The sequence below is a fragment of the Ahaetulla prasina genome, chromosome 1, assembly GCF_028640845.1.
Source record: "Ahaetulla prasina isolate Xishuangbanna chromosome 1, ASM2864084v1, whole genome shotgun sequence".
Lineage (NCBI taxonomy): Eukaryota > Metazoa > Chordata > Lepidosauria > Squamata > Colubridae > Ahaetulla > Ahaetulla prasina.
In genome coordinates this window covers 199,815,206-199,839,012 of record NC_080539.1, presented here as the reverse complement: position 1 = coordinate 199,839,012, position 23,807 = coordinate 199,815,206, and the positions used below count along the sequence as shown (strand labels likewise).

At 40.9% G+C, this 23,807-nt stretch overlaps 1 protein-coding gene across 2 annotated transcripts in view; it reads right to left on the bottom strand.

Moving 5' to 3' along the window:
- SATB2 (SATB homeobox 2) overlaps positions 1-23,807 on the bottom strand; it is a 176,292-nt gene that overhangs the window by 124,125 nt on the left and 28,360 nt on the right. For both annotated transcript variants that reach the window (XM_058187821.1, XM_058187829.1), the window contains exon 3: positions 5,192-5,368. In XM_058187821.1, the coding sequence (XP_058043804.1) occupies positions 5,192-5,368 (177 nt within the window). The remainder of the gene's footprint in view (positions 1-5,191; positions 5,369-23,807) is intronic.

Sequence of the window (23,807 nt, the reverse complement as noted above, 5' to 3'; positions counted from 1 at the left end):
TATCAAAACTATCATGCACAGTTTAATCTTTAACTGAGATGGGCAGCATATACATTTAATGAATAAATAAATCTGTTGATAATCTCAGATTATGCAACGTATTTACTTGAAAAGTGTTTTGCTTATAGAATAAGCAAAATTTCTATCCTATCTTTCTTAGAAGAATGTGAAACAAAGCACACAAAAAATACTAATCAAATTTATTTATATAGAGAAATCTTAGGGCAACGAGATAAGTGGCATATGAATTTAATAAATAAATAAATTTCTATTTAAAACCTATTATGCATTTCCATCCTTCTAAAAGCCTCTGACAGCAATTACACATGCAAAACAAGGATAATGTAGTTAATCTTACCAAAGAAGAAACTGTTCTTCTTTTGGCCAGATTTGTTACCTTCTCTTTAGCACTAATCTCTTCAATCCTTCTCCAAAATGCAATTTATTTTAATAGAAACTATCTTCTGAATTATAGAAGAGTTTTAAGGAAACAATAAATAGATTATGTGCCATCAGGTCAATTTTTTTACTTTATTCTTAGCTATCATAACAAATAATCTCTAACATTATTATAAAAAGTGTCTGAAGTCTTATTTCTAGAAAGATAACATTTCTAAAGAAAGATACAGTTATTTGTACTCTAAAAATAAAGCTACTCCTTTCTAATTTTGTGATGTTTTTCAATGCTTATCTCTAAAATATTATGTTTTTCATTTTAGGATTTGTAAAATACTAGGTTTGGCCATCCTTTCAGATGATATTTTCTTACCAAATTCCTGAATGCCTTCAACAATGACAGAGCTTTTAATATACCACCTTCACTGGAAAAGCTGGGATGCATTCATAGATATATCTGCCTTGAAAATAGCTCATGTTGAATAGTATATCATAGTCAAACATATATTTTATAACATTTTTTAGTATGCCATAAAGGCTACATGTGAGTTGTTGTGCAAGGGATTGGACTATACCATCAAGCGTGGACTGCTATTGATGTATCAACCACCTAGCTTCCTGGCAGCAGCCTGCTACAAGTTCCAGGAATTGCTCAGAGCCACTGTTAGAGTTTATAAGTTTCAGTCTTCCATAACCTCAGTCTCCTTGTCTTGGAAAGGAAGTTCTGGGTAGCTCCTGGGTATCATAGCTTCCATCACAGCTATGGGTTTGGCTCAAATAATTGCAGCCCCAACACACATGGAAAAACATAGTCTTTTTTTCTGAATAGATGAGATGTGACCTGACAATGGAGCACATTAAGATAAGTCCTTTGCCATAGTTAAACATCTCTTCCTTGTTAAACTGCAAAGTCACAGATGCCTGGCCCTCTGCTAGGGTAGCAGACTCATTAGAATGGGCATAAATAGTTGATTTTAAATTGGGGTTTTAGAGATTTTAAACATTTGTAAATTTTTTAAATTATCGGCCATTTATTAATAGTTTCTTTTAATTTCTTTTAATTGTATATACTCTGTATTTTATTTCGGCTGTACACCGCCCTGAGTCCTTCGGGAGAAGGGCGGTATAAAAATCTAATAAAAATAAATAAAATAAAATAAGCTAGTAGTGTAGTGCAGCAGGCAAGAAACTGGGAGACTCTGCATTTTATCCCACCTTAGAAAAGAAGCCAGCTGGATGACCTTGGACCAGTCACTCTCTATCAACTCTAGGAAGGAGGCAAGTTAAAGCCATGTCTGAATTCTTGCCAAGAAAGCTGCATTGACTTGTTCATGCAGCCACCAGAATCAATATTCAATACTCCCATCCAAAAATATACCCGTGAAAACCTACGACACACACTAAAAAGATATATGCATAGAGAACAGCAGCATGTCCTCTTCTGCAAAGATGATTCAATGAACTCATAAATTCTAGTGACAATTAACTGCAGCAAATAATTCCCTGATAATTTTTTTATCTGGAAAGTGTATGGTTTTATCGAATAGTTTCAAATATAAAATGCACATTAATTTTCTCTTTGAGGTAAACAACCAGACCGTAGGTAGATAGATAGGGAGATAGGGAGAAGGAGAAGGAGAAAGAGCGAGATCACTTTTAAGCAGCTTTGAGAATCCCATTTTCCTGCTCTCCCTGAATTCTGATCCATTCTCCCCAGATGTACAGTATCGACCCCTTAATTAGAAGTTGTCCCAAGCAAAGTTTTGAAATATCTTCCACTGATGTCAATATGGATAGTTTAAGATTTCTGCAATACAAGGATTTTGAGGGGGAATACTGCTAGAAAGTGAAACACTAATACTTTCTTAAAACCTTGCCCTTGCCCTATAGTATGGCTTTAAAATAGTATTTACTGAATTGGATGACAATCGAAAGCTATTTTAAAAGCTTCAGTGCCAGACAGAAGATATTTTTAAGAAAGAGTGTTTCTGGGGAGAAAGTTTCATACAGGATCCCTTTCAAAACTGCCATCCATTATTATCAGTAGCATGTGGCAGAGTATGTGAGAAAGCACACTGGGAACTTCATGTCAAATGGAATGAGTATTTCCCAATATTACTACAAAATCCCAAACAGGGATTTCAAAGTCAATTCAGTTCTCCTGCCAAAAGAAATTTACTAATGCATTGTTCTTATAAAATGCCACATTGCTAGACTACTAGTGGTTTATACAATGTTGTGTGTGTGTCTGTGTAAAAATAATAATAGAATAAGTATTAATACTCTAATAATGATAAAGACTAGAATTTCAAGTTTAATACCATTATGTAACAAGAATAATTACATGCATTTTAAGTAGGTAATACACTTGAAACATTAAATATTTAAATATATATTCAATCTAACCAGAAATACATACAACAGAAAGATGTGTGGGGACAAAAAACAGCTAGATAACTTCTAAGCATTAGTAACTTCACAGATCTCCCTTAGTGATTTAAGCAGCATATGAAAATTCTCAAAGATAGTCGCTAGATAAGAACATGGCAAATTTGATCTTATTTCTCAATGTTTTTCAGAAAACATTCTATAAGCACATAAAAGTTTAAAATACAGATTCTGAACCATAAGAAAAAATAAAAATCTGTAAACCAGAAACACCTACTTAATGTACTAGCAAACTAATATTTCCTAAGGATGAAAAAGCTGGTACCTATCTGATTGAATCTGTCTTTCCTTGTGGAGGGCCCATATGTTTTCCCAAATGAAATGCTCAGCTAGTGTGGGTCAGTGAAGGAAGTTACATGTTTTCATAAAAACATTCTTTCTTGAGATCACCTTCTTTCTAGAGATGCCAAGAATGATGCCTTGGTTGCTTAATTCAGGATGTTCCACATGTTAATTCACAAGATGAATTAACCAAGATGAATAGTGCTGTCAGATTGAAAACTGGTTCACCATGACAGAAATAGTGAGATACAATGACCTTTATATTCAAAAGAACAATATTCCTATAATACCATGACATGATTTTTTTAAAAAAATATCCAGATTTATGCAATAATAAAGATATATTTGTTTCATGTTTTTATTTCTTATTACACTCTTTCTGATTAGAATTCATTCACAAATTCACTGTTAAATAAAACATATTTTCCTGGCCTAGCTTACTAATAGCTCATTTTTCTTTCACCTTCTTATTTATACTAATGTTCACATAAAATACAATATACATTATCTTTTTTGTACATTATTAACAAAATGACAGATGATGTGCATACACAGTTTTCCTAAAGCTACATTTTTATTAGTTACAGTTTCATTCTCTTCTATCTTTTTAAAGCTCTTTTATATTTTATGGATGAGTGTCCACCATCAGGCACTATGTTGAAAAAGTTACTAAATTATATTTCTGAATGTCATGATACAAACCCCGCTCTTTTCATATTTGTATCCCAATATCTGACCCAAGTATATAAGTCACAGGGTTTGTATCATGATGCACATATCATCTCTTCCTCATTCCCCCTCCTCCTGCAGACTTGTATATGCAGGAGGATGGGACTGAGATGCACTGCAAACCAGTGCTTTTGTATATAGGTTGTCTAAACTTTGCTTATACATTGCCTTGCATATATATGTATGTGGGTTTACATTAACTAAGTAAAAAAAGATTTTAGGCTTAACTAAAAAGGTGCCCTAAATAATAATACTTGACTGACTTTTTAAAAATGGATTGTTTTTAATAGCAAGTAAACTTAGGGTAAGGAAATTTTATCTCTTCTCTCATTGATCTTAAGCAATTCTTTGGTACTACATGTATATATCATGTAACAACTACAAACATCTGCTTTTATCTATTATTTTTACTGAGGTTAATTTATACAAATTTACAGAGTAATTCTAACATTTATTCAGTAAGGAGTCACTTTCTTTCAAATCGGTATTTAAAAGTGACTTTTAATCAATAATCAAATCAGCTAATTAAAATGAAAGGTAATTAATCAATTATCATTTCTTTAATTGGCTGTTAATCTTTGCTGTATCTTGAAGATTCATCTAATAATGCAAGAAAAATCTTCAAATTCAGTGAGGACACTGAAAGGTTTCTAGAAAAAAATGCATATATTTTAAAGAAAAAGTGAATTTAGATAACTGTGAAGGTTGTAAACATCCATGCCACAATTTACATTATCAGCTTTGGACAGCTTTTTACAAAGTCAGATTTAAAAATATTTTCTTTGAAGTTTGTCAGAACTGGTATGAAATCCTCTAAATCAAATGAGATCATTTAACTTGATTCTGACTCCATTTGTAAAACTAAGGTTATGAAAGATTGTGTGTTTACATCCTACTTGAAGAATAAATAAATACTGCTGCATCAGCTGTTTCATATTCATCATGAACACCTGTTAACATATTTACTAGCAAAATAAATGCTGGTACAATGTCTGATATTCTTTGATTAAATATTAATACACATACAAAATTAGTTATTCATGATGTGCACTTTGATTTTATGTATATGCACAGTACTCAAAAGTAACTTGTAGTATGTTAATAGAGGCAAGCTTAGAAATAATTTGCATGGGAGTGCAGTTTGTACAGGATTCCTCAATGATTACCCCTAGGCCATTATAAGCATATTTACTACCAACTACCCTATCTGCGTTAGTACATGTTTAGGTACTATGAAAGAACTATTTTATGCAGCCAGTTGTGTTTTTTTATTATTATTTATTAAATTTGTTTGCTGCCCATCTCGCTACAATTGTTAAACATTTCGATGTAATACCTTGTGCCTGAGCTGCAGAGCTGTGGGAATAACCGAGAGCCAGGAGCGCAGTCTCCACTAGCTGACTAAAAAGCACATCTTTACGAACCAGAACAAACTCTGCATGTTCTTCTCGATTATCAAATTCAAGAGAAGTGTCCAGTTGTTCCACGACACAAAAGACGGGAATCATCAAACCTGGAGAAAGAAAAAGTATTGAATCCAAATTAGAAACTGTAAGAAAAGTTTCTGAATCAGTACAATAATGTATCTTGTTGCAAGTTCTATTACCAAGTACAGGTAGTCCTTGACTTACAACCATAATTGAGCCCAAAATTTCTGTTGCTCAGTGAAACATTTGTTAAGTGAGTTTTGCTCCATTTTACGACCTTTCTTGCCACAGATTCACTTAACAAGTGAATTCACTTAACGAGTGAATCACCGCAGTTGTCAAGTCAGTAACAAGGTCGTTAAGTGAATCTGGCTTCCTCATTGACTTTGCTTGTCAGAAGGTCACAAAAGGTGATCATGTAACCCCAGGAAACTGCAACCATCATGAGTCAGTTGCTAAGCATCTGAATTTTGATCACATGACAGTGGGGATGCCACAATGGTCATAAGTGTGAAAAATATTCATAAGTCAGCTTTTTCAGTGCTGTTCAGTCACTAAATGAACTGTTGTAAATTGAGGACTACCTGTACATTTAAGAAAATCAGAAATAGGACATATATTTGTTAAGCTTATATCCCATCTGTTCTTCACGTGTAAAAGTGGCGTACTTAGTTTCTCTCCTCTGATTTACCCAGAATAAACCTTGTGAGGTAGGTTAGCCTGAGATTTCTTCAGTGAGTTAAACTTGAATTCTTGGTTCTATTCTAATATCCTATCACTACTCACACTGATACTGATAAGCAAATAGCATTTAGGAATATATTGACTCAGAAGATGGAGATCGCATTTAGGTGTTAGAAATGAACTCTTCCTAAACTTTCTTGATTGGAAATCGCTCAGAGTTTGGTATAAGATGGGCAGCTATAGAAATGTTTTAAATAAATAAACTTTCTTAAATACATCTGGAGTAGTAGCCATCTCACTGTTTATTTTTCTGTAATAAGTTGAATAACCTTACTTTAAAGGGCAGGCATAAATATTTTATAAAAAATATGAAACAAATAGAAATAACAAAAAACAGTAATGTAATCCCTAACTATACTGAAATCAAGGCTCAAAATGTTGTGCCCTTTTCTCCCACTTGTGCACTGCCAAACTTTTCTCTTTTGGGTAGGAGAGATGCCTTCCACTTTTTATGGTAACAGGTTGGGTTGCTCACTTCTGATCGCCCTAGACTTCTCACAAGTCTATTTCAAAAGAGTTCTGAATAATCAAATAGGTTCAAATGAAAGTATGTGGTAAGTAAGGATTAATAAACAATTATACAATGTTGTCTAAATAATATTGTGAATAATTTAAGATGAATCAAACCCATAATAATAAATCATATTATGAACAATCAACTTGCTAAGTCCATTTCATCATATTCAAGTATGTTATTTATTATGCATATTTAATTATGTAAAGTGCTTTCCAAGCTGGAGAAATTCATCTTCAAAACAATCAATTTAAATGCTTCTTGTTTTTCTGTTACCTGTACAGCAAACTGACACTTTAAAATGAAACATGGCTGGCACTCTTATAGCCCTATTGTCAGAAATAGTAGTTTTCTTTCTGATCAAGAGTCTTCCTCTGAAAGCTTAACTTGGCCAACAATTAATAAGTTGCTAAATTTCTAGTAATATCTATGGCTTTCAGAAGTCATTTGACACCTTCTTTTCATTATACATTGTTCCAGGTTTGATTTTTCTACATTGTATATCTGTATTTATTGATCTGGAACCATAAAAAAGTGAAGAAAGATGACTAGCAGTCCTCAATGGAAGAACGGAAAAATAGAGTGTAGATTAACAGAAAACATGAAAGGAGATATATAAGATACAAGAGGAAAGAATGTTTTGAGAATGGGTTGTTTTGAGGGAATATTGCGGGTGCTCTCACAAAATGGCTATTGGTACCTGTCTATTCACAGAAAGGTTAATAAAAAGCACAATGTTAAAATTGAATCAAGAATATTTTTCATTGGGTGTTTTCCCTGAGTTAATAAAAATGTAAAAGTTATCCTCAGAATTTGAGCCAAATGTTTTAGCATTACCACCTATGCCCATAACATAAAATTTTAATTCCATACTCCAATTTGCATTTAAACAAATGCCTGCAATTAAAGCCACCAGTATTTTTTCCCAAAGGAGAGATTTAAATAATGGGTAAGTTACATTTTACAATTTCACAAACAGTGAAAGAGAATATTACTGAGATATAATACTTTAGGAAAATAATTGCTTATAGTATGCTTGATAGTTCTGATCTATTATTTTTAACAAAAAGGTAAAGTTATATAAATTAGGTGTATATGAACAGTTGCTGAATTAATCAAGTAATGTCAACGCAATTTAAAACTTCTCTCCCAACTGATATACTCAAATATTTGCAAGCAGAATTATAGTATCTGTTTTATAGTGCCTCTCCTCATTCTACCATCATCACCACCAGTACATTCATATCATATTAACTCATAACTAATGTTTTGGCAATTACTCCTTTGGAAAAAGTTCATCCCCTTATAAAACAGGGAGGGGGAAAGTCACCAAAAAGGAAGCGAGGAAAACATTTCTTTAGGATATACTGTAGAGCAGGGGTGTCAAACTCAATTTCATTGAGGGCCGCATCAAGGTTGTTTTTGACCTTGGGGGGGGCATGGCCAGGGGGGGCATGGTCAACTCGACATCACTCATGTTGGGGACCCCTGTGATGACCCAAGGGCTCTGCCAGCAAAAACGGGCTCCCAAGCTCTGTTTCAGCTGCAACGGCCTCCTGCAACCCTCGGCCAGTGAAAATGGAGCTCAGTTTTCGCTGGCAGAGGCCCTGCAGGCAGATCCTTTGCTGTTTCCAGGGCGGCCTCATGGGCCAGATCTAAACACCCCATCGGCTGGATCCAGCCCCTGGGCCTTGAATTTGACACCCCTGCTTTAGAATATCCCCGATTATAAATATGTTTTACATAAATGCTTTATATAACAAATGCTTTAAATATAAAGAACACCCACATTTTATTAAGTGTAATGGTCAGCTTCAAAGTAATGAGACCCAGCAAAAAATTTAATGAATTAAAAAGAGTAGCAAGTGTATGTCTAGCTTTCTCATAAAAATACATAGAATTTATCTTAAAAACTAAATATAATAATTTAATAGAAATATGCAACAATATACTTTTAAAGTAAAGCAATGCTGAAGTTCTGTATTTTTCTGTGGGATAGTGGATCTCAAAAATTATTAACCTTTCTTCTCCTTTTGAACCTATGCATATATTTATTTGAAATATTTAAAAGCAGAACCACTCCTAGTAATTCAATCAAGTCACATAACACTACATAGTAATTTATCTCCAATAAGTGAAAATTTCAAATATCCCCAAATTGTAGTCTACAACAAAGTAAAATGGACGCTGACTTACCTGAATGTCTCTTTTTGATGCACTGCAGGAGAATCCAAGCATGGATCCAAGCATCTCTCATCTATTTGCCAGAGACTGAGTGTAGATTTTTTTTCTTTTTTGCTGACCATGCCTCCTCTGCTCAGCTGAGCTTCAATTTTTTCATGAAGGCATAGTCATCCAGTGTGTCCAAAGGAAGTAGAAGAAACCCACCCTGGGACCTAAATCAGGAAGGCGAGAGGGCGGGTTGGATTCTCCTGCAGCGCATCGAAAAGGGACATTCAGGTAAGCCAAGGTCTATTTTCCAGTGCGGTGCTCGGAGAATCCAAGCGTGGGATATACCCAAGCTCAAGGTCTATGGGCGGGAGGATGACTGATCTCTAGGCCCTGTGTGGAGTGTACTCTTTGGAACACCAGCCATCCAAAGGACGCCACAGCCAAGGCATAACTGTCCAACTTGTAATGTTGCATAAATGGTGATAATGACGACCAGGTGGCCGCCCTGAAAATGTCGCTGACAGAAGCTTGAGTAGCCCAGGCAGCTCTTGTGGCAGCACACTGAGTGGAGTGGGCTACAGTCTGTCCTCGTAAAGGTTTGGCCTTGATTTCATGTGCCCTTCGCAATACATGCCTTCAATCAACGGCCCACCACAGAGGGGGAGACCTTCCTGCCCATTGATGAGGGGTGAAACAAAACAAGGAGACCTTCTGTTTACCTGAAAGAAGCGGTTCGTTTAATGTATCTCCAAAGGGCCCTCCTGACATCCAAGTTGTGCCATCTTTCTTCCAATGGGTGGCTGGGATCTGGACAGAAATCAGGCAAAATGCGCTCCTGGGAACAATGGAACCAGGAGTTCACCTTGCACAGAAAGGAGAGATCCATCCGCAGAGCAACTCTGTTTGAATGGAAGATACAGAGATCCCCTCATTCCGAGAGGGCCGCCAATTCAGATACCCTCCTGGCTGATGTTATTGCCATGAGGAAGGTGACCTTAAGGGTCAGGAAACAAAGACTGGTGGTACTCAACAGTTCAAATGGTGAAGATGTGAGAGCTTGAAGGACTAATGGAAGGTCCCAAGTGGGTACCTATGTACCACTGGGGAAGTAAGTTAGTGGCTCCCTGGAGGAAACCCCATACCCTCAGATGTTGAGTGAGGGTACGTTGAGTATCACAGGTAAGCACTGTAGACAAGGCCACTACCTGCTGGAATAGGGCGCTGGGGGCCAACCTCTTGTCCAGTCCTCTTTGCAGGAAATCTAGGACCTCGGGTATTAATGCTTAAGTTGGGTTGATGTGCTCCTTGGAACACCAAAGACAGAATGACTGCCAGGTGGCGTTGTAAATCCGATTCATCAATGCCTGCCTGGAAGCCTGTATAGTTTGGATCACCTTCCCTGAAATATTGTGTTTCCTCAGGAGGATCCTCTCAAGTGCCAGATGGTCAACTGGCACCACTGGGGCTCTGGATGGAGTACAGCCCCCTGGCTGAGAGAGATCCTGTCCTGGGAAATCCTCCAGGGTTGGGACACAGAGAGGCTCACCAGGTCCGCGTACCAGGGACGCCTTGGCCAACGAGGGGCGACGAGAAGAACTTCTACACTTTCAGTCAACAACTTCCAAATTACCCTCGGGATGAGTGGAAAGGGAGGGAAGGCAGAGCAGCCCCTGAGGCCAGGCACAGTGGAGGGCGTTGCATCCTTCCCCCTGGACTCGGAAAGTGGGAAAAGAACCTCGGAAGTTGTGTGTTCTCTGGACAGGCAAATAAGTCGAGTATTGGTTGTCCAAATCTCGATAGATCTTAGAAGAGAGCTGGATGAAGATGCCATTCTGACAGGTCTAATTGCATTCTGCTCAACCAATCTGCCTGAACGTTGGTTGAGCCTGAGATACGTTCTGCTTTGAGGGAGAGTGTGTATCTCTCCACCCAACTCATCAACTTCTCTGTCTCAGTCATGAGAGATTGGGACTGAGTGCCACCTCCTTTATTTATGTGTGACTTCGTGGCCACATTGTCGGTTAAGATTAACACATGTTGACCTGTCACCTCAGTCTGAAAGTGGCAGAGGGCCAGATGGACTCCCCTCAGCTCCAGCCAGTTTATACTATTTTTCCAGTCTGCTGGAAACCATTATCCCTGGGCCACCTGAGAGAGAAGATGGGTGCCCCAGCCAAAGAGACTTGCATCTGATGTTATTGTGATGTGCTGAGGCTCCTGGAACACACAACTCCTTTGAATTGCCGCAGAAGTCCACCAGTGGAGGGATAGATGGACCTTTGGTGGTACCCACACCTTGGCCCTAGAGTTGCTGCAGCCTGTTCTCTGGAATGTTAGCAAGAACCACTGTAGAGGCTAAGCATGCCATCATGCCCAGAGTATAATTGTAATACACGAGATCATCTTCCCGAGCAACTGGGACAGGAGGATCAAGGGAACCGACCTTTGGGAAGTAATTTGTGACACTAAGGCATTGATGCTGTGTTGTCAATCCTGAGACAGATAGACCTGTCCTCTGATTGAGTCTATCACCGCACCTAGATGAAAAATGGTGGTGGGTCGCAGATGACTCTTTCCCAGATTTAGAGAAAAACTGTGTTGTTGGAGTGTCTGCATTACTGTATGTAAGTCCTTTGTGGCTTGCGACTGGGAGGATGACTGAATTAATATATCGTCCAAGTAGCACTGTATGGGGACTGGGATCAATCTGATAGTTGCAACAACTGCTGCTACAGTTTGGTAAAGGTCCTTGGTGCTGATGACAAGTCGAACAGCATGGCTCACTACTGAAAATGGTGACCGGCATACATGAACCGCAGGTACCTTTGATGTGATGGATGGATTGGAACATGTAGGTAGGCCTCCTTGAGGTCCACTGATGTCAAGAGATCGCCCTCCCGTATGCATCCCAAGATGGCTCTGAGGGATTGCATTTTGAATCGCCTGTAAAGAATTAACTTGTTGAGTTGCTTGAGATTCAAGATCCCCCTCCAGCCCTCAGAACTCTTGGGCACAAGGAACAGAATTGAATAAAACCGGTCCATTTTTGATTGTTGGGCACTGGTTCAGTGGCTCTGATCTGCAACAGATGTTGGATTTCGGCTTCCCTCAGTCCTCTTTTTACTGGATGATGGGAAACTGGGCATTGGAGGAAATGGTTGGGAGGGCTGGAGCAGAATTCCAAGGTGAGGCCAAGCCTCACCATCTGGAGAATCCAAGCATCAGTTGTGGATTATTCCCATTGATGGTGAAAATGATATAGACGACCGCCAATGAGAAAGGTGGGGTGGGAGTCACTTGAAACGCTGAAAGGTCTGTTGCCGGCCCCAAGAAATGGCTGCTTTGCCGGAGGTTGATGCCTACCCCATCCCTAAAAGTAGGCCTGTCTGCTGGCTGGTCAAACCCTTGGGCATAGGACTGCTGGACATAGGACCAGCTGGGTCCAGAGTCAGGCCGAAAGGGCTGCCTCTGAGTCTAAGGTGAATACCTAAGATCCGGCCTCCTATAAGTAGAGGGCAGCACCTTCCTCTTGTCCTTGCTCTCAGTTAGCAATGGGTCTAATGCTTCCCCAAAAAGATTAGACCCTTTGTACGGGGCCAAAACAAGCCTCCACTTTGATTTCATATCAAAGCGTCTTCATTCCAATGGCGTAGCCATAGAAGACGGTGGGAGGTTACAGCAGACACTAAGGCCCAAGAATCAAATTTTACCACTTCCAAAGATGCATCGGCCAAATATTCGGTGGCTGCCACCAATTTATTAATGTCTTGGTGCCACCTTGTATCATCCAATGGTAACCTCTCTTGTAATTGGCAAAGCCATATCAGAGATGCACGGCTGAAAAATGAAGCCAATGTTGTAGCGCTAATGGCCCAAGCAGCCGCCTGGTAAGTTTTTCAGAAGGAAACTTCTGCTTTCCTATCCTCCATCTTCAATCCCTCCACTATGTCATTGGAAAGGACAGTGGAAGACGTTAAACTAGCCACTGGAGCGTCCACAGAGGGAAGCTGAAGTAGTCGCTCTAGATCTGAAGCCATGCAGTAGAGTTTCTTGTCATGACCGCTAGGTGCAGCCAGAGAACCAGGCTGATTCTACTGCCTTTGAATCACCTCAGCAAAAAGTTTCAGATAAGGGATAAACTCCTGTTTGGGTGTTGGCACCATGAACAGCTCATCATGTGGATTAGGAGCCCCCTGGGATTGATCTGCTGGGCTCTGTATAACCCCCACATTAGTCATTACTTTGGCTTTATGAAAGAACAACTTGAAGATGGAGGGGCGGAAGAGGCCTGTGAAGGCTGGTCTATCCGCAACATCCCTTCATCATCCTAAAATACTAGATCCCTTTGGTCATCATCTCCCAACAAGGAATCTGCGCTATGGACAGAATCCTGATGAGAAGGAGATCCCGGTAGTGGACCCATGTATGGCAGGAGCTGGGTCAGTAGGTTGGCTGATGGAGAGGGAAGGTGACCCCTCTGTTGTAGCCCTACTGAGATACCCTTGGATATCGCCTCAGCAATCAAACTTTGAATGTCTAGTGACATACCAATACTTTGCCCCTCCCCCGAGCGGAGCCCCGCTGCTGTTGGGGTGAAGGTCGCCTCAGGGACCAAATATCCAGTGGGAGGTGCAACACATAACCCCGATGTTGCAACATAAGGCAAAGAAAAAGGCTCAGCCTGAAGGCAAACAATAGAAAATTGTTACTCGTCACAAGCAGCTGTTGATGACCAAGTCTGTAACTCCTCCCCCATCGGATGAGAAATAGGAACAGATTTCTCAGAGCCAGAGCAAACTACTTCGGTGTTAGGAGCAATCTGATGCTCTTTATTTTGGGCCTGCTGGGCTTTAGCAAAACATTTTTCTAAGGCATTATGGTGTTGCTTAGAGTCCTTTGGAAGGCAGAGGGCCCGTTGGAAGGCAGAGGGGTGGCAGGCCTGATCTTGCCTGCAGTCTTTCTGGTGGCTACTTTAGAGCTCTTAAAACCAGGATTTTGGGCCCTGCGAGCTCGGGGGGAGCTATCAACCTGCTCAACGTCTGAGGATAGCTCAGGATCTGCCATTTGTGCACCCCGGCTCAATAATACAGTCCATTCAGCTGTCTGCTGATCAGAACTGGTCCTCAAAGGTCTCCAGGAAAGGTGTGGTACTTGCAAGCAAGAATCCAAGATTCTGATCCCTTCAGTCCTCCACACAAGGAATACACACTGAAGGGAGATAGTAAGTAGCACGAGAGCTAAGCCCGCTCTCCCAGTGTGGCCGCAGTGCTTGGAGCAACAAGCAATTTTTTGTTGCAAGTGTTAAACATCTTTCAGCACCTCCATGGCCCTCTGGCGGCCTCTGCTGTCAATTCGCGCTACAGCGCTAGCTCAATGCAAAAAAACTGACAGTGGCATGAAAGCAGAGCCCCGACTTCCTCAGCACTGCTTCACTGTAAATCCTGTCAATCTGGTCGCGAGGTACAAATATCACCCTGCAATCACCTCTGCGGCTGGACAGTAAGCTTTAGTATGGCGCGAAAGAGGAATCAGTTCTTTCAGCATCCCCCACAGCTGAGTCACTCCCAAAATGGCATGAGAGCAGGAAACTGACTCTCCAGGCACCGCCGCGGACTACCCAGGCCCAATTCCAATGGCGCGAGAGCTCAATTGCTCTCCCAGCACCACGAAGCATCACAAGTGTCCTCAGAGTTTGCTGCAGCTCACCGGGTAGTGACTCTGGAGTCGCCTTGCTAATCGGACCTGTGAAAAGGTGGTGGCAGTTATGCTGGCAGGCCGGGAAACCAGCTCACACACTGGCAGCTCAGTTAAGCAGGAAGTCAATCACCCGCTGTGCAGAGGTGTCCTGAGAGGGACAGAACTCTGATCACTGCTAGTTGACTCCTTGGGGTGGTGGCAGTTGGCCTGGAGCCCCAGGGACGACCCACACACCGCTAGCAGTGGAGGAGGCAGGATCCAGCTGAAAGACTGTCCTGCTGCTAAAAAAAACCCCTCTATTAATTTATCTACAGCTCCTACTGTTGGAAACCCAAGCTATGAAGCAATCTACTCAATCTAATTGCTGGAGCAATAATACACGTCTCTCTAGCTATATTGAGTGGAAAAACTGAAGCTCAGCCGAGCAGAGGAGGCGTGGTCAGCAAAAAAAGAAAAAAAAATCTACAATCAGTCTCTGGCAAATAGATGAGAGATAACCCACACTTGGATTCTCCAAGCAACACACTGGAAAATCTTCTGAATTTCTTTAAATCATCAGACTTGAGGTTGGCAGACTCACAGTCATAACACTACAGTTATTCTGAAGTATAAAATAAAATAATACATATTTGATTCTTAAACTAAAAGTTTTTCTTTCAATTATATTAAATCTCAGACTGGTTTAGAATCAGTTAAACCTGCATATATTGACAGTACAAATCTCAATAATTAAAATAACCCCACACATATTTTATTTATTTATACTTATTTTTAAAATCAATCAATCAATCTTTAATCAATGATCATCAAAATGAATTAGCAGAATAATTCTCAGAATATAACGTTCATTCTTCTCCAAGTGATAAATTTAAAACATTAATAGGTATCAAATAAATCTATGGGTAGTTGTCAATTTACAACAGTTAATGTAGAGACCGTTCAAGCTTAAAATATCATTGAAAAAAGTGACTTATGACTGTTTTTCACACTTACAACCATTGTAGCATTCCAATGATCATGTGATCAAAAATCATCCATTTGGCAACTAACTCATAACTATGACAATTATAGTATCCTGGGATCCTTTGACCCCTTTTTGCAATCTTCTAACAAGCAAAGTCAATGGGAAAGCCAGGTTCACTTAGCAACCCTGCTACTAACTTAACAACTATGGTGATTCACTTAACAACCGTCTCACTTAGCCACAGAAATTTTGAGCTCAATTGTGGTCTTAAATTGAGAATTATCTGCATTTGTTCATGTTTCTTGATATTTTCTGATCCAAATTCAGTCTTTGAACTAAATCAAGTTATTTAAAATTGAATCAGAAAATATCAAGAAAGTTGTTAATGCTAAAGAGAGAACAAAAATTGATTTGTTTTATTTATATAGGCCTATGGGGACTTTAACTCAAACCAATTTCCCAGCATGCAGAGTATTCATTTTTGCCAGTGGAAGTCCCCCCTCCCCCCAAACTCTGGAATTCTAACAGTCCCCATTTCTCTTCTGATTTTTTGAAAAGTATCTGTTAAATGCTATTTTATTTGAATTAGGAGACTAGCGAAATAGAAAGCAAAATGTAAACTTTTAGTGCCTATTGGTATTCCCAAATTTATCTTCAGATAAAGAAACCAGGGGCTATAATCTAATATGCTATGACCATGCTGTCATCCAGGAAAAAACGTGAACATGGAGTGATCAGGAACAAGTTGAGGAGTATTAGAAATAAGATTAGAGTATGGGGAGGGGGGGGGCAGGGGAAAAGTGGACTTTTAGTATTGTTGGGATATGTTGCTTCATTGTAAAGGTTAAGAAATGGCTTGCATATAAATACACAGAGTTTTCTGAAGAGCACTCTGTTTTGTGGCATGGAGGGGTTATTTAGTTTATTAATTTATTTAGTTTAATTTGATTTATTTAATTAATTAATTTATATCTGCATAATTAACAAAACAATATGTAATCTTTTAAAAATATTTTTAAATTAAAATATAAAATAAAAATACAAATTAAGAAGGAAAGAAATCTAGCTTATATTTTACACTTAATAGTTAATTAAGTGTATAATTACTAATGAATATGAGTAATTAAGACTATTATACGATATTACAAAATCTTTGCTGCATCACCTTGAGTAACTTGTTGAGATGGGAAATCATATAAATTGAATGAATGAGTGAGTGAGTGAGTGAGTGAGTGAATGAATGAATGCTTTGATTAGTAGAAAATATTGCCTGTTCAAAACAGAGAAATCACACATTTTCAACAACCCTTCCTTAATATCCGAAATAATATCAGTTTTCCAATTTCTCAATATTATTCCTTTAGCCACCACCACCACCACCACCACCACCATGCTTAATACAATTTAATAATTTGTATCGTAATTTGAGATATACAATCAAATTCTAAAGCTCTGGTATATAATTCAGCATTACAACAACATATTTAACATTTAAAAAATAATCCATAAATTTGTTTATATACATTTATATATGTTTATATATACATTATATATGTTTATATATATATATATATATATATATATGTTTATATATACATTATATATGTTTATATATATATATATATATATATATATATAAACAAGTATATTTGCAAAAAGATACTAAATGATCACATGACCACATAATATGGGTAGTGATCATAAAACAATATGATGTTTATCCTTTCAAATGCTTTTTATGGTGAGTCCAATATACATAAAGTATATTATTTTTGATGAATCAACTATTATCTTAAATCTATGGACAGCATTTTAACATTTTAAAGACATGAAGCCATTGATGGAGATTTAATGGAAAATCCAGTCCTTTAGTCCATGCTTAAATATCCATTTTAATTATTTCCTTGAGCTTTCAATAGAGACATGTTACAGGTTTTAATTTTGTCATGGATTCCATCAAATAAGAAAACAGCTTGGGTCCTTCAAGGCAGCCAAAGGGCCTGATCTGTTACAACATGCTTAAGCTGAAGATACCTTCAGCCTTGAATATTGGGGAGGCCCCATTTCTCTTGGCATGAAAAATTCTTAAAATAGTTGATAATATTGTAATAGTTGATTTAAAGTCATGATCCCAGCGTTTCTTCAAACCTTCCAATAGGACTCTGATTCTGTGGAATTCTTTTGTACTTTGTCAGGATGTGGCGGGAGGATTGGAATAATCCATAAATCCATTATTCCTCCTTCCTAATATGATACCTGTACTTTTAACATATCTCTTTATATTCAACTACCTTATATTTTATATCTTATGATTGTCTGCTTTGTAACCTCAATATAAATGAGGAACTGAATGTGCCAGCTGAACAGGAACCTTGCTAAATCCTACAAGAGATGGAACATAACAGGAAGCCATATGGGTGATGTATGATACTTGCTCAACCCTTACCGTATTTGGATATCAGGTGCTTTTTGCTGTATGACACGTATTATTAAGACATGAAACTGTACTTTTTGTACTTTTCCATAGTTATTTCTGCTTTTTGAATTAAGGTTTTTTAAACCACCTGCCTGGGCGTATCCCAGGCAGTCCAGACTTTGGTGTGTGAACACTCTGGGCTCTGATGCATCAATAAAGTCTGTTTCTCTCACCTTCCTGGTCTCGAGTCTTTCTCTTGGCAAAGTGTGGCAGTAACTGGACATCTGGACTTTGCTGCTACATCTCTGGTGCATTGGCCGGGAAACTCTGAGGGGTCTTGGGACCCTCTGGACTGTCCACCCCGGTGTCGGGATTCATCTTGTCAAGAGGAACTTCCTAGCGCGCACGGACAACTTGATCCGAGGGACTTCCTGGGGACGGGGTGACTCCGGCAGCGGCGGCTGACATCTCCAAGAACCAGTTGAGAAGGCGCAGAGACCAGGCCCTGTTAGCAGCTAGCTGCATTGGTGGTGGGACCCCCAAAAGGCAAGTATCTGGGGTTATTGTACTAATCCGTGCTCAGAAGGTAGAGCGGACAGAGAGACCTGATCTCCCTGTCTCTCCAGGGTAGTACGAGTTGGTAGAAACAGGTGGGTGGTTTGTCTTTAGGTGTGTGTGTGTGTGTGGGCGTGTCATCCACAGTTCCCAACGGAGACCGTGATTTCCGGGTCCTTGGGTCGGGTGAGTTTGTGTGGACAGGACACCTTCTTGTTTTCCCGAGAGAAAAGGACCCCTTACCTTTCTCTCATCCCTTTTCCCTTGTTGTTTTGTCTGGAACCCTGGGTGGATCATGGGAGGTGGAGAGAGTGTCCCCTTGACACCTTTACAATGTATGCTCAAGAACTTTAAGGCAGGTTACATGACTCAGGACTATGGCATTGAGTGGAGTAGGCGCGATTTGAGGCGTTTTTGTGAGGCAGAATGGCCGACCTTTGATCTCGGCTGGCCTGATAAGGGCACTTTAGATCCCAATATTGCCCTTAAGGTCCACCAATTGATGTTCCATCCAACTGAAGGCCATCCAGACCAGGCTCCTTATATTGATGTCTGGTATAACCTTCTTAGAAGGCCCCCCTCCTGGCTTTTGAAATGCAAGAACCAACAATGCCTCCTGATGATGTCCCGAAACTTGTCAGATAAAGATACTAAAAGACGACTGCCAAACCCTCCAGTGTTTCCAAGTGCTCCAGAGGAACTTCCTCATCCTCCACCATATATGCCTCCCCATAGTTTGGACACTTTTCCAAGGAGACGTCTGAAGTCCTCTCCATCAAGTCAATTGTCATATGGCAGAAGGGAAGTTACTGGATCCATTGTCACCGTCCGTTCCCTAACATCTGGTGGCCAGGGAGCAGAGAGACGTATACTGTCCTCCCCTGTCAGTTCCTTTAAAGGATCCCAAGACTTGACCCTAATGGATGACCCAGATATGCCCCCCCTTGAGGGATTGGAGGAGACAGAAGAAAGGGGGGCAGGGGCGGCGGCTGTTTCCCTCGAGGAAGAAGATTCCCCGGTGGCTGCACGGACTAGGTCAAAGACTGACCCAACTTCACCCTCTGCATTTACAGCCCCTCTGAGACAAGTATGTTCTCTTGGGACTAATACCCCCTACTGCTTGTTGGTGCTCAGTCATCGATTTGAAAGATGCTTTTTTTGCAATTCCAATTCATCAAAAGTCCCGTTATTTGTTTGCCTTTGAGTGGGAAAGCCCCGTAACTGGAAGGAAACAACAATATACTTGGACTCGTTTGCCACAGGGGTTTAAGAATTCTCCCACACTGTTTGGGGCTGCTCTCGCTCGGGATTTGGAGGCCCTGGAAATCCCCCCTCCTGATGTGGTCCTTCAGTATGTTGATAATCTCCTTGTGACTGGTACTTCTGAAGATGTTTGCTGGGAAAACACTTCCGTTTTATTACATCTTCTACAGGACTTGGGTTATAAGGCCTCCAAGAAGAAGGCCCAATTGGTTTTACCCAAGGTCTGATATTTGGGCTATGATATTCAGCAAGGCAGCCGAACCTTAGGCCATGAGCGAAAGGAAGCCATTTGCCAATTGCCAGTTCCTAAGAACCGGAAAGAGTTGCGAGGGTTTTTGGGTGCGGCTGGTTTCTGTCGAATCTGGATTCCTAATTTCGCCATTTTAGCCAAGCCTTTGTATGAAGCTATTAAGGGGGGTGATAAGGAACCATTGAAGTGGGAGAAAGAGGAACAGCAAAGTTTCACAACTCTGAAGTTCGCTTTAACTCAGGCCCCCACTCTTGGCTTGCCTGACTTGGAGAAACCTTTTCAACTTTTTGTCGATACGAAACAAAACATGGCAGTTGGTGTGCTTACACAGAGGATGGGGACATGGTTTCGCCCCGTCGCGTACCTGTCTAAGCAGCTGGACATTGTTGCGAAAGATTGGCCGACCTGTTTGAAAGCGGTTGCTGGAGCGGCCCTTCTCACTCATGAGGCCAATAAGTTGACCTTTGGCCATGACTTGGAAATTCATACTCCACATGCTTTACGGGCCGTCTTGGAAAATAAAGGACACCTCTGGCTTACTAGCCCTCGCATGTTGAAATATCAAGCTATGCTTACACATAACCCCTTAATTTGTCTAGTTCATTCTACTGTTTTGAATCCTGCAACCTTACTTCCGGAACCTGACTTTCGGGTGTCCCATGAATGTCTTCAAACCATTGAGGAGACTTTCTCAAGTCGTCCTGATTTGAAAGATGTTCCCCTTGTTAACCCAGACTATACTCTTTACACTGATGGTTCTAGTTTCTTTCATAATGGTGTCTGGAAGGCTGGATATGCGGTCGTGACACTGGAAGACGTTTGGGAAGCTCAACCACTGCCCCCTGGCACTAGTGCCCAATTGGCTGAACTACATGCCTTGACGAGGGCCCTTGAAATGTCCTATGATTTGTGGGTCAACATCTATACGGACTCTAAGTATGCTTTTCTTACTGTCCAAGTTCACGGTGCCCTTTATAAAGAGCGTGGGATGTTAACAGCAGGCGGCAAGGATATAAAGTATGGATCTCACATTCTGCGGCTCTTGGACAGTGTATGGGCTCCCCGAGAAGTTGCAATAATGCACTGTAAAGGCCATCAAAAAGGGGTTTCTGATATTGATCGTGGCAATAACAAGGCTGACCGCACCGCTCGCTCTGTCGCATTTGCTTTTTTGCTGGCTCAGACTCTTTGTCCCTTATGGACCCCTCCATCTAATGCCTCCCTATCATATACGCCGGAGGAATTGCGTCAGGCCAAATCTTTGGAGGCCTCCTTCATAGATGGTTGGTGGATCCTTTCGGATGATCATGTCTTTGTTCCCCAACACCTGGCCTGGGACGTTGCTTCTTCGTTGCATCAACAATTACATTTGGGGAAGTCTGCCTTGGCGAAGGCCTTGCTGCGTGAGGTGTATATTGATAAGATCCATAGTCTGGCAGCTAATGTTGTTCTTCGTTGTTCTATTTCTGCCGCCAACAATCCTCGTCAGGGACCATCTTTGCCCCAGGGCCACCAACCTAAGGGCTGTTATTCCTTTGATTCTCTCATGATCGACTTTACGGACATGCCAAGATCGGGGTCCTATATTGCTATGTTAGTTATTGTTTGTACCTATACTGGCTGGCCTGAGGCTATTCCCACGAGAACTAAAAAGGCAGCTGAAGTTACGAAGGCCTTACTTCAAGTTATAATTCCATGCTATGGCCTTCCAACACGCATCTCATCTGATAATGGCCCCGAATTTATTCATCAGGCAACTCAGAAGATTGCTCTTATGTTAGGTATCAATTGGAGACTTCATTGTAGTTTCCACCCAAGTTCAGGGGGCCTTGTTGAAAGGTTTAATCGAACCATTAAGGATAAGATAGCTAAAATTTGTCAGGAGACACATCTTAAGTGGCCAGAGGCACTCAACATGGCGCTTCTTGCTGTACGTTGTGCACCTCGTAAAAACCTCAATGTTTCCCCTTTTGAGCTTTTATATGGGAGGATTCCGAATTTTGTGGCTCCCACTGGCCTTCATTCCCCTCAGTTGGGTGATACTCTCAAATGGAAACAATTGCAAGCCCTTAATGCCATGGTCCGTCGCTTGCAGACGTATGTGTTGTCTTGTCGTCCCCATGTTATTGTCACTCCAGCTCATAATATTAAGCCTGGTCAGGAGGTGTGGGTTAAACGTTGGAAACAGGAGCCTTTGGGCCCCTAAATGGAAAGGACCGTATACTGTTGTTGTGTCTTCTCCCCTTGCTGTTAAGGTTGCTGAGGTCAAGCCGTGGATCCACTGGTCTCATGTGAAATTGGCTGCTCCAACTTCGTGGTCCGTCTGTGGTGATCCGGCAGATCCATTGAAGTTGTCTTTTCGCAAGATCTCCTCTCACGGTGCCATTCAACGACCGGGATCTGACGTCTCCCCTGTGGGTATCACTCCGGAAGCTGATACTTGCACGGGCCCCTACAATCTTCGTTCCAGTGCCCGCACCTGTGGCCGACATGGACTCCGCTTCTCGAATACGGGACACAGCTCGCATTAGGCGATACCTTGTGCCCTCAGTTTGGGTCATGATTGTTCTTCTCTTCTTCTGTATTGTTATTAATACCATGTATCTTTTTAAGGTCTTTTATTTTGATAAGCAGCCTGGGTTGTCCCCTTCCCCTGATTCGGTCAACCTCACCTCTTGGGATGATTCCTTTTCTCCAGGGGGGAATGGGGTTCCGGTTTATGGGTCTGGTCCTTTTCCTCCTTGCACTCAATGTTTCCTGTATCTCCCTAATTCTATTCATTTTACATATAGCCAAATGCGGATCCCAGAATGCCAAATGGAGGAAGGCCTCACCCCGTGTGAGCACGAGGGGCGGAGGTTTTGGCGTTGTAGATTGCCTTTGAATGGTACCTTCTGGGATTACTGGGATGGTTACAATTCTACTGTTATGTGCCATGTGCTCGATATCCCTTGGACTCCGAGGCTGCCCCCGCGCAACCCTCGTAGTGTGTGCTCAGTAAGTTTCTCTTCTACACCCATAGCGTCATCACCTCTGACACTTGCTTGGGACCGTAATTCTTACCTGTTAGATGTACAGAATATTTCCCGTATAGTGAATAGGACTGATTGTTGGATTTGTATGCATGTTCCTCCACATGCCAAAGGAGGGCTTATAATACATGCCATTCCCTTTAATACAACCATATGGCATCAGAACGATTGGAAATGGTTTCAGGGTAGGCCAGGCATTTTGCAAAATGACGATGTTCTTGCTCCCGTTTTGGCTATTGCTAGCAGGATCCAGGAAGAGGCAGCATATTGTTGGGAATTTACTAATACTACAGGGACTGCTTCGCTTGCAGTGGGTAGGTACCCCAATTGCAGAACCACATTTGTGCTTGCTCCAATTATGTACAGAAATAATACCTATCTCAATGGCACCTTTACTTAACACCTTCATAATTTTACTGAATATGCCTGCACCAACCAGTTGACTGGTGGTTGCTCAGTGAGCATAGGCTGTCCAACAAACCTCTCCTCTGAGGCCCTTGCCTTAATCCGGACTTCCTTTCCCCTCTGTAATATTATAAGGGCTATGGTCCGACAACTAGCTGCGGAGCAGAATCACACGACAAATAGGTGATTTTTGGATGTTGTGTGGACGGAGGGCATATCAACGGATACCGGCATGGTGGTCTGGCCGCTGTACTCTAGGACATATTGCCCCTTCTGTTATAATATCTGATCGCCGTCCAAAAGGACGGTTAAGGAATCGCAGAGATGCAGATATTCAACAACCCGTAAATTACTATCTTGGAACCCAGATTGCGAGAGCTGCTCTTCCCCCTTTGGGAGTGGCCATGAATTATAGGGATTTGCATGCTTTGTCAAATTGGACTACTGTTTTGTTTAATGATACTATAAAGGCTTTGAAAATGATTAATGTGGAAATTGCACAAATCAGGGAGG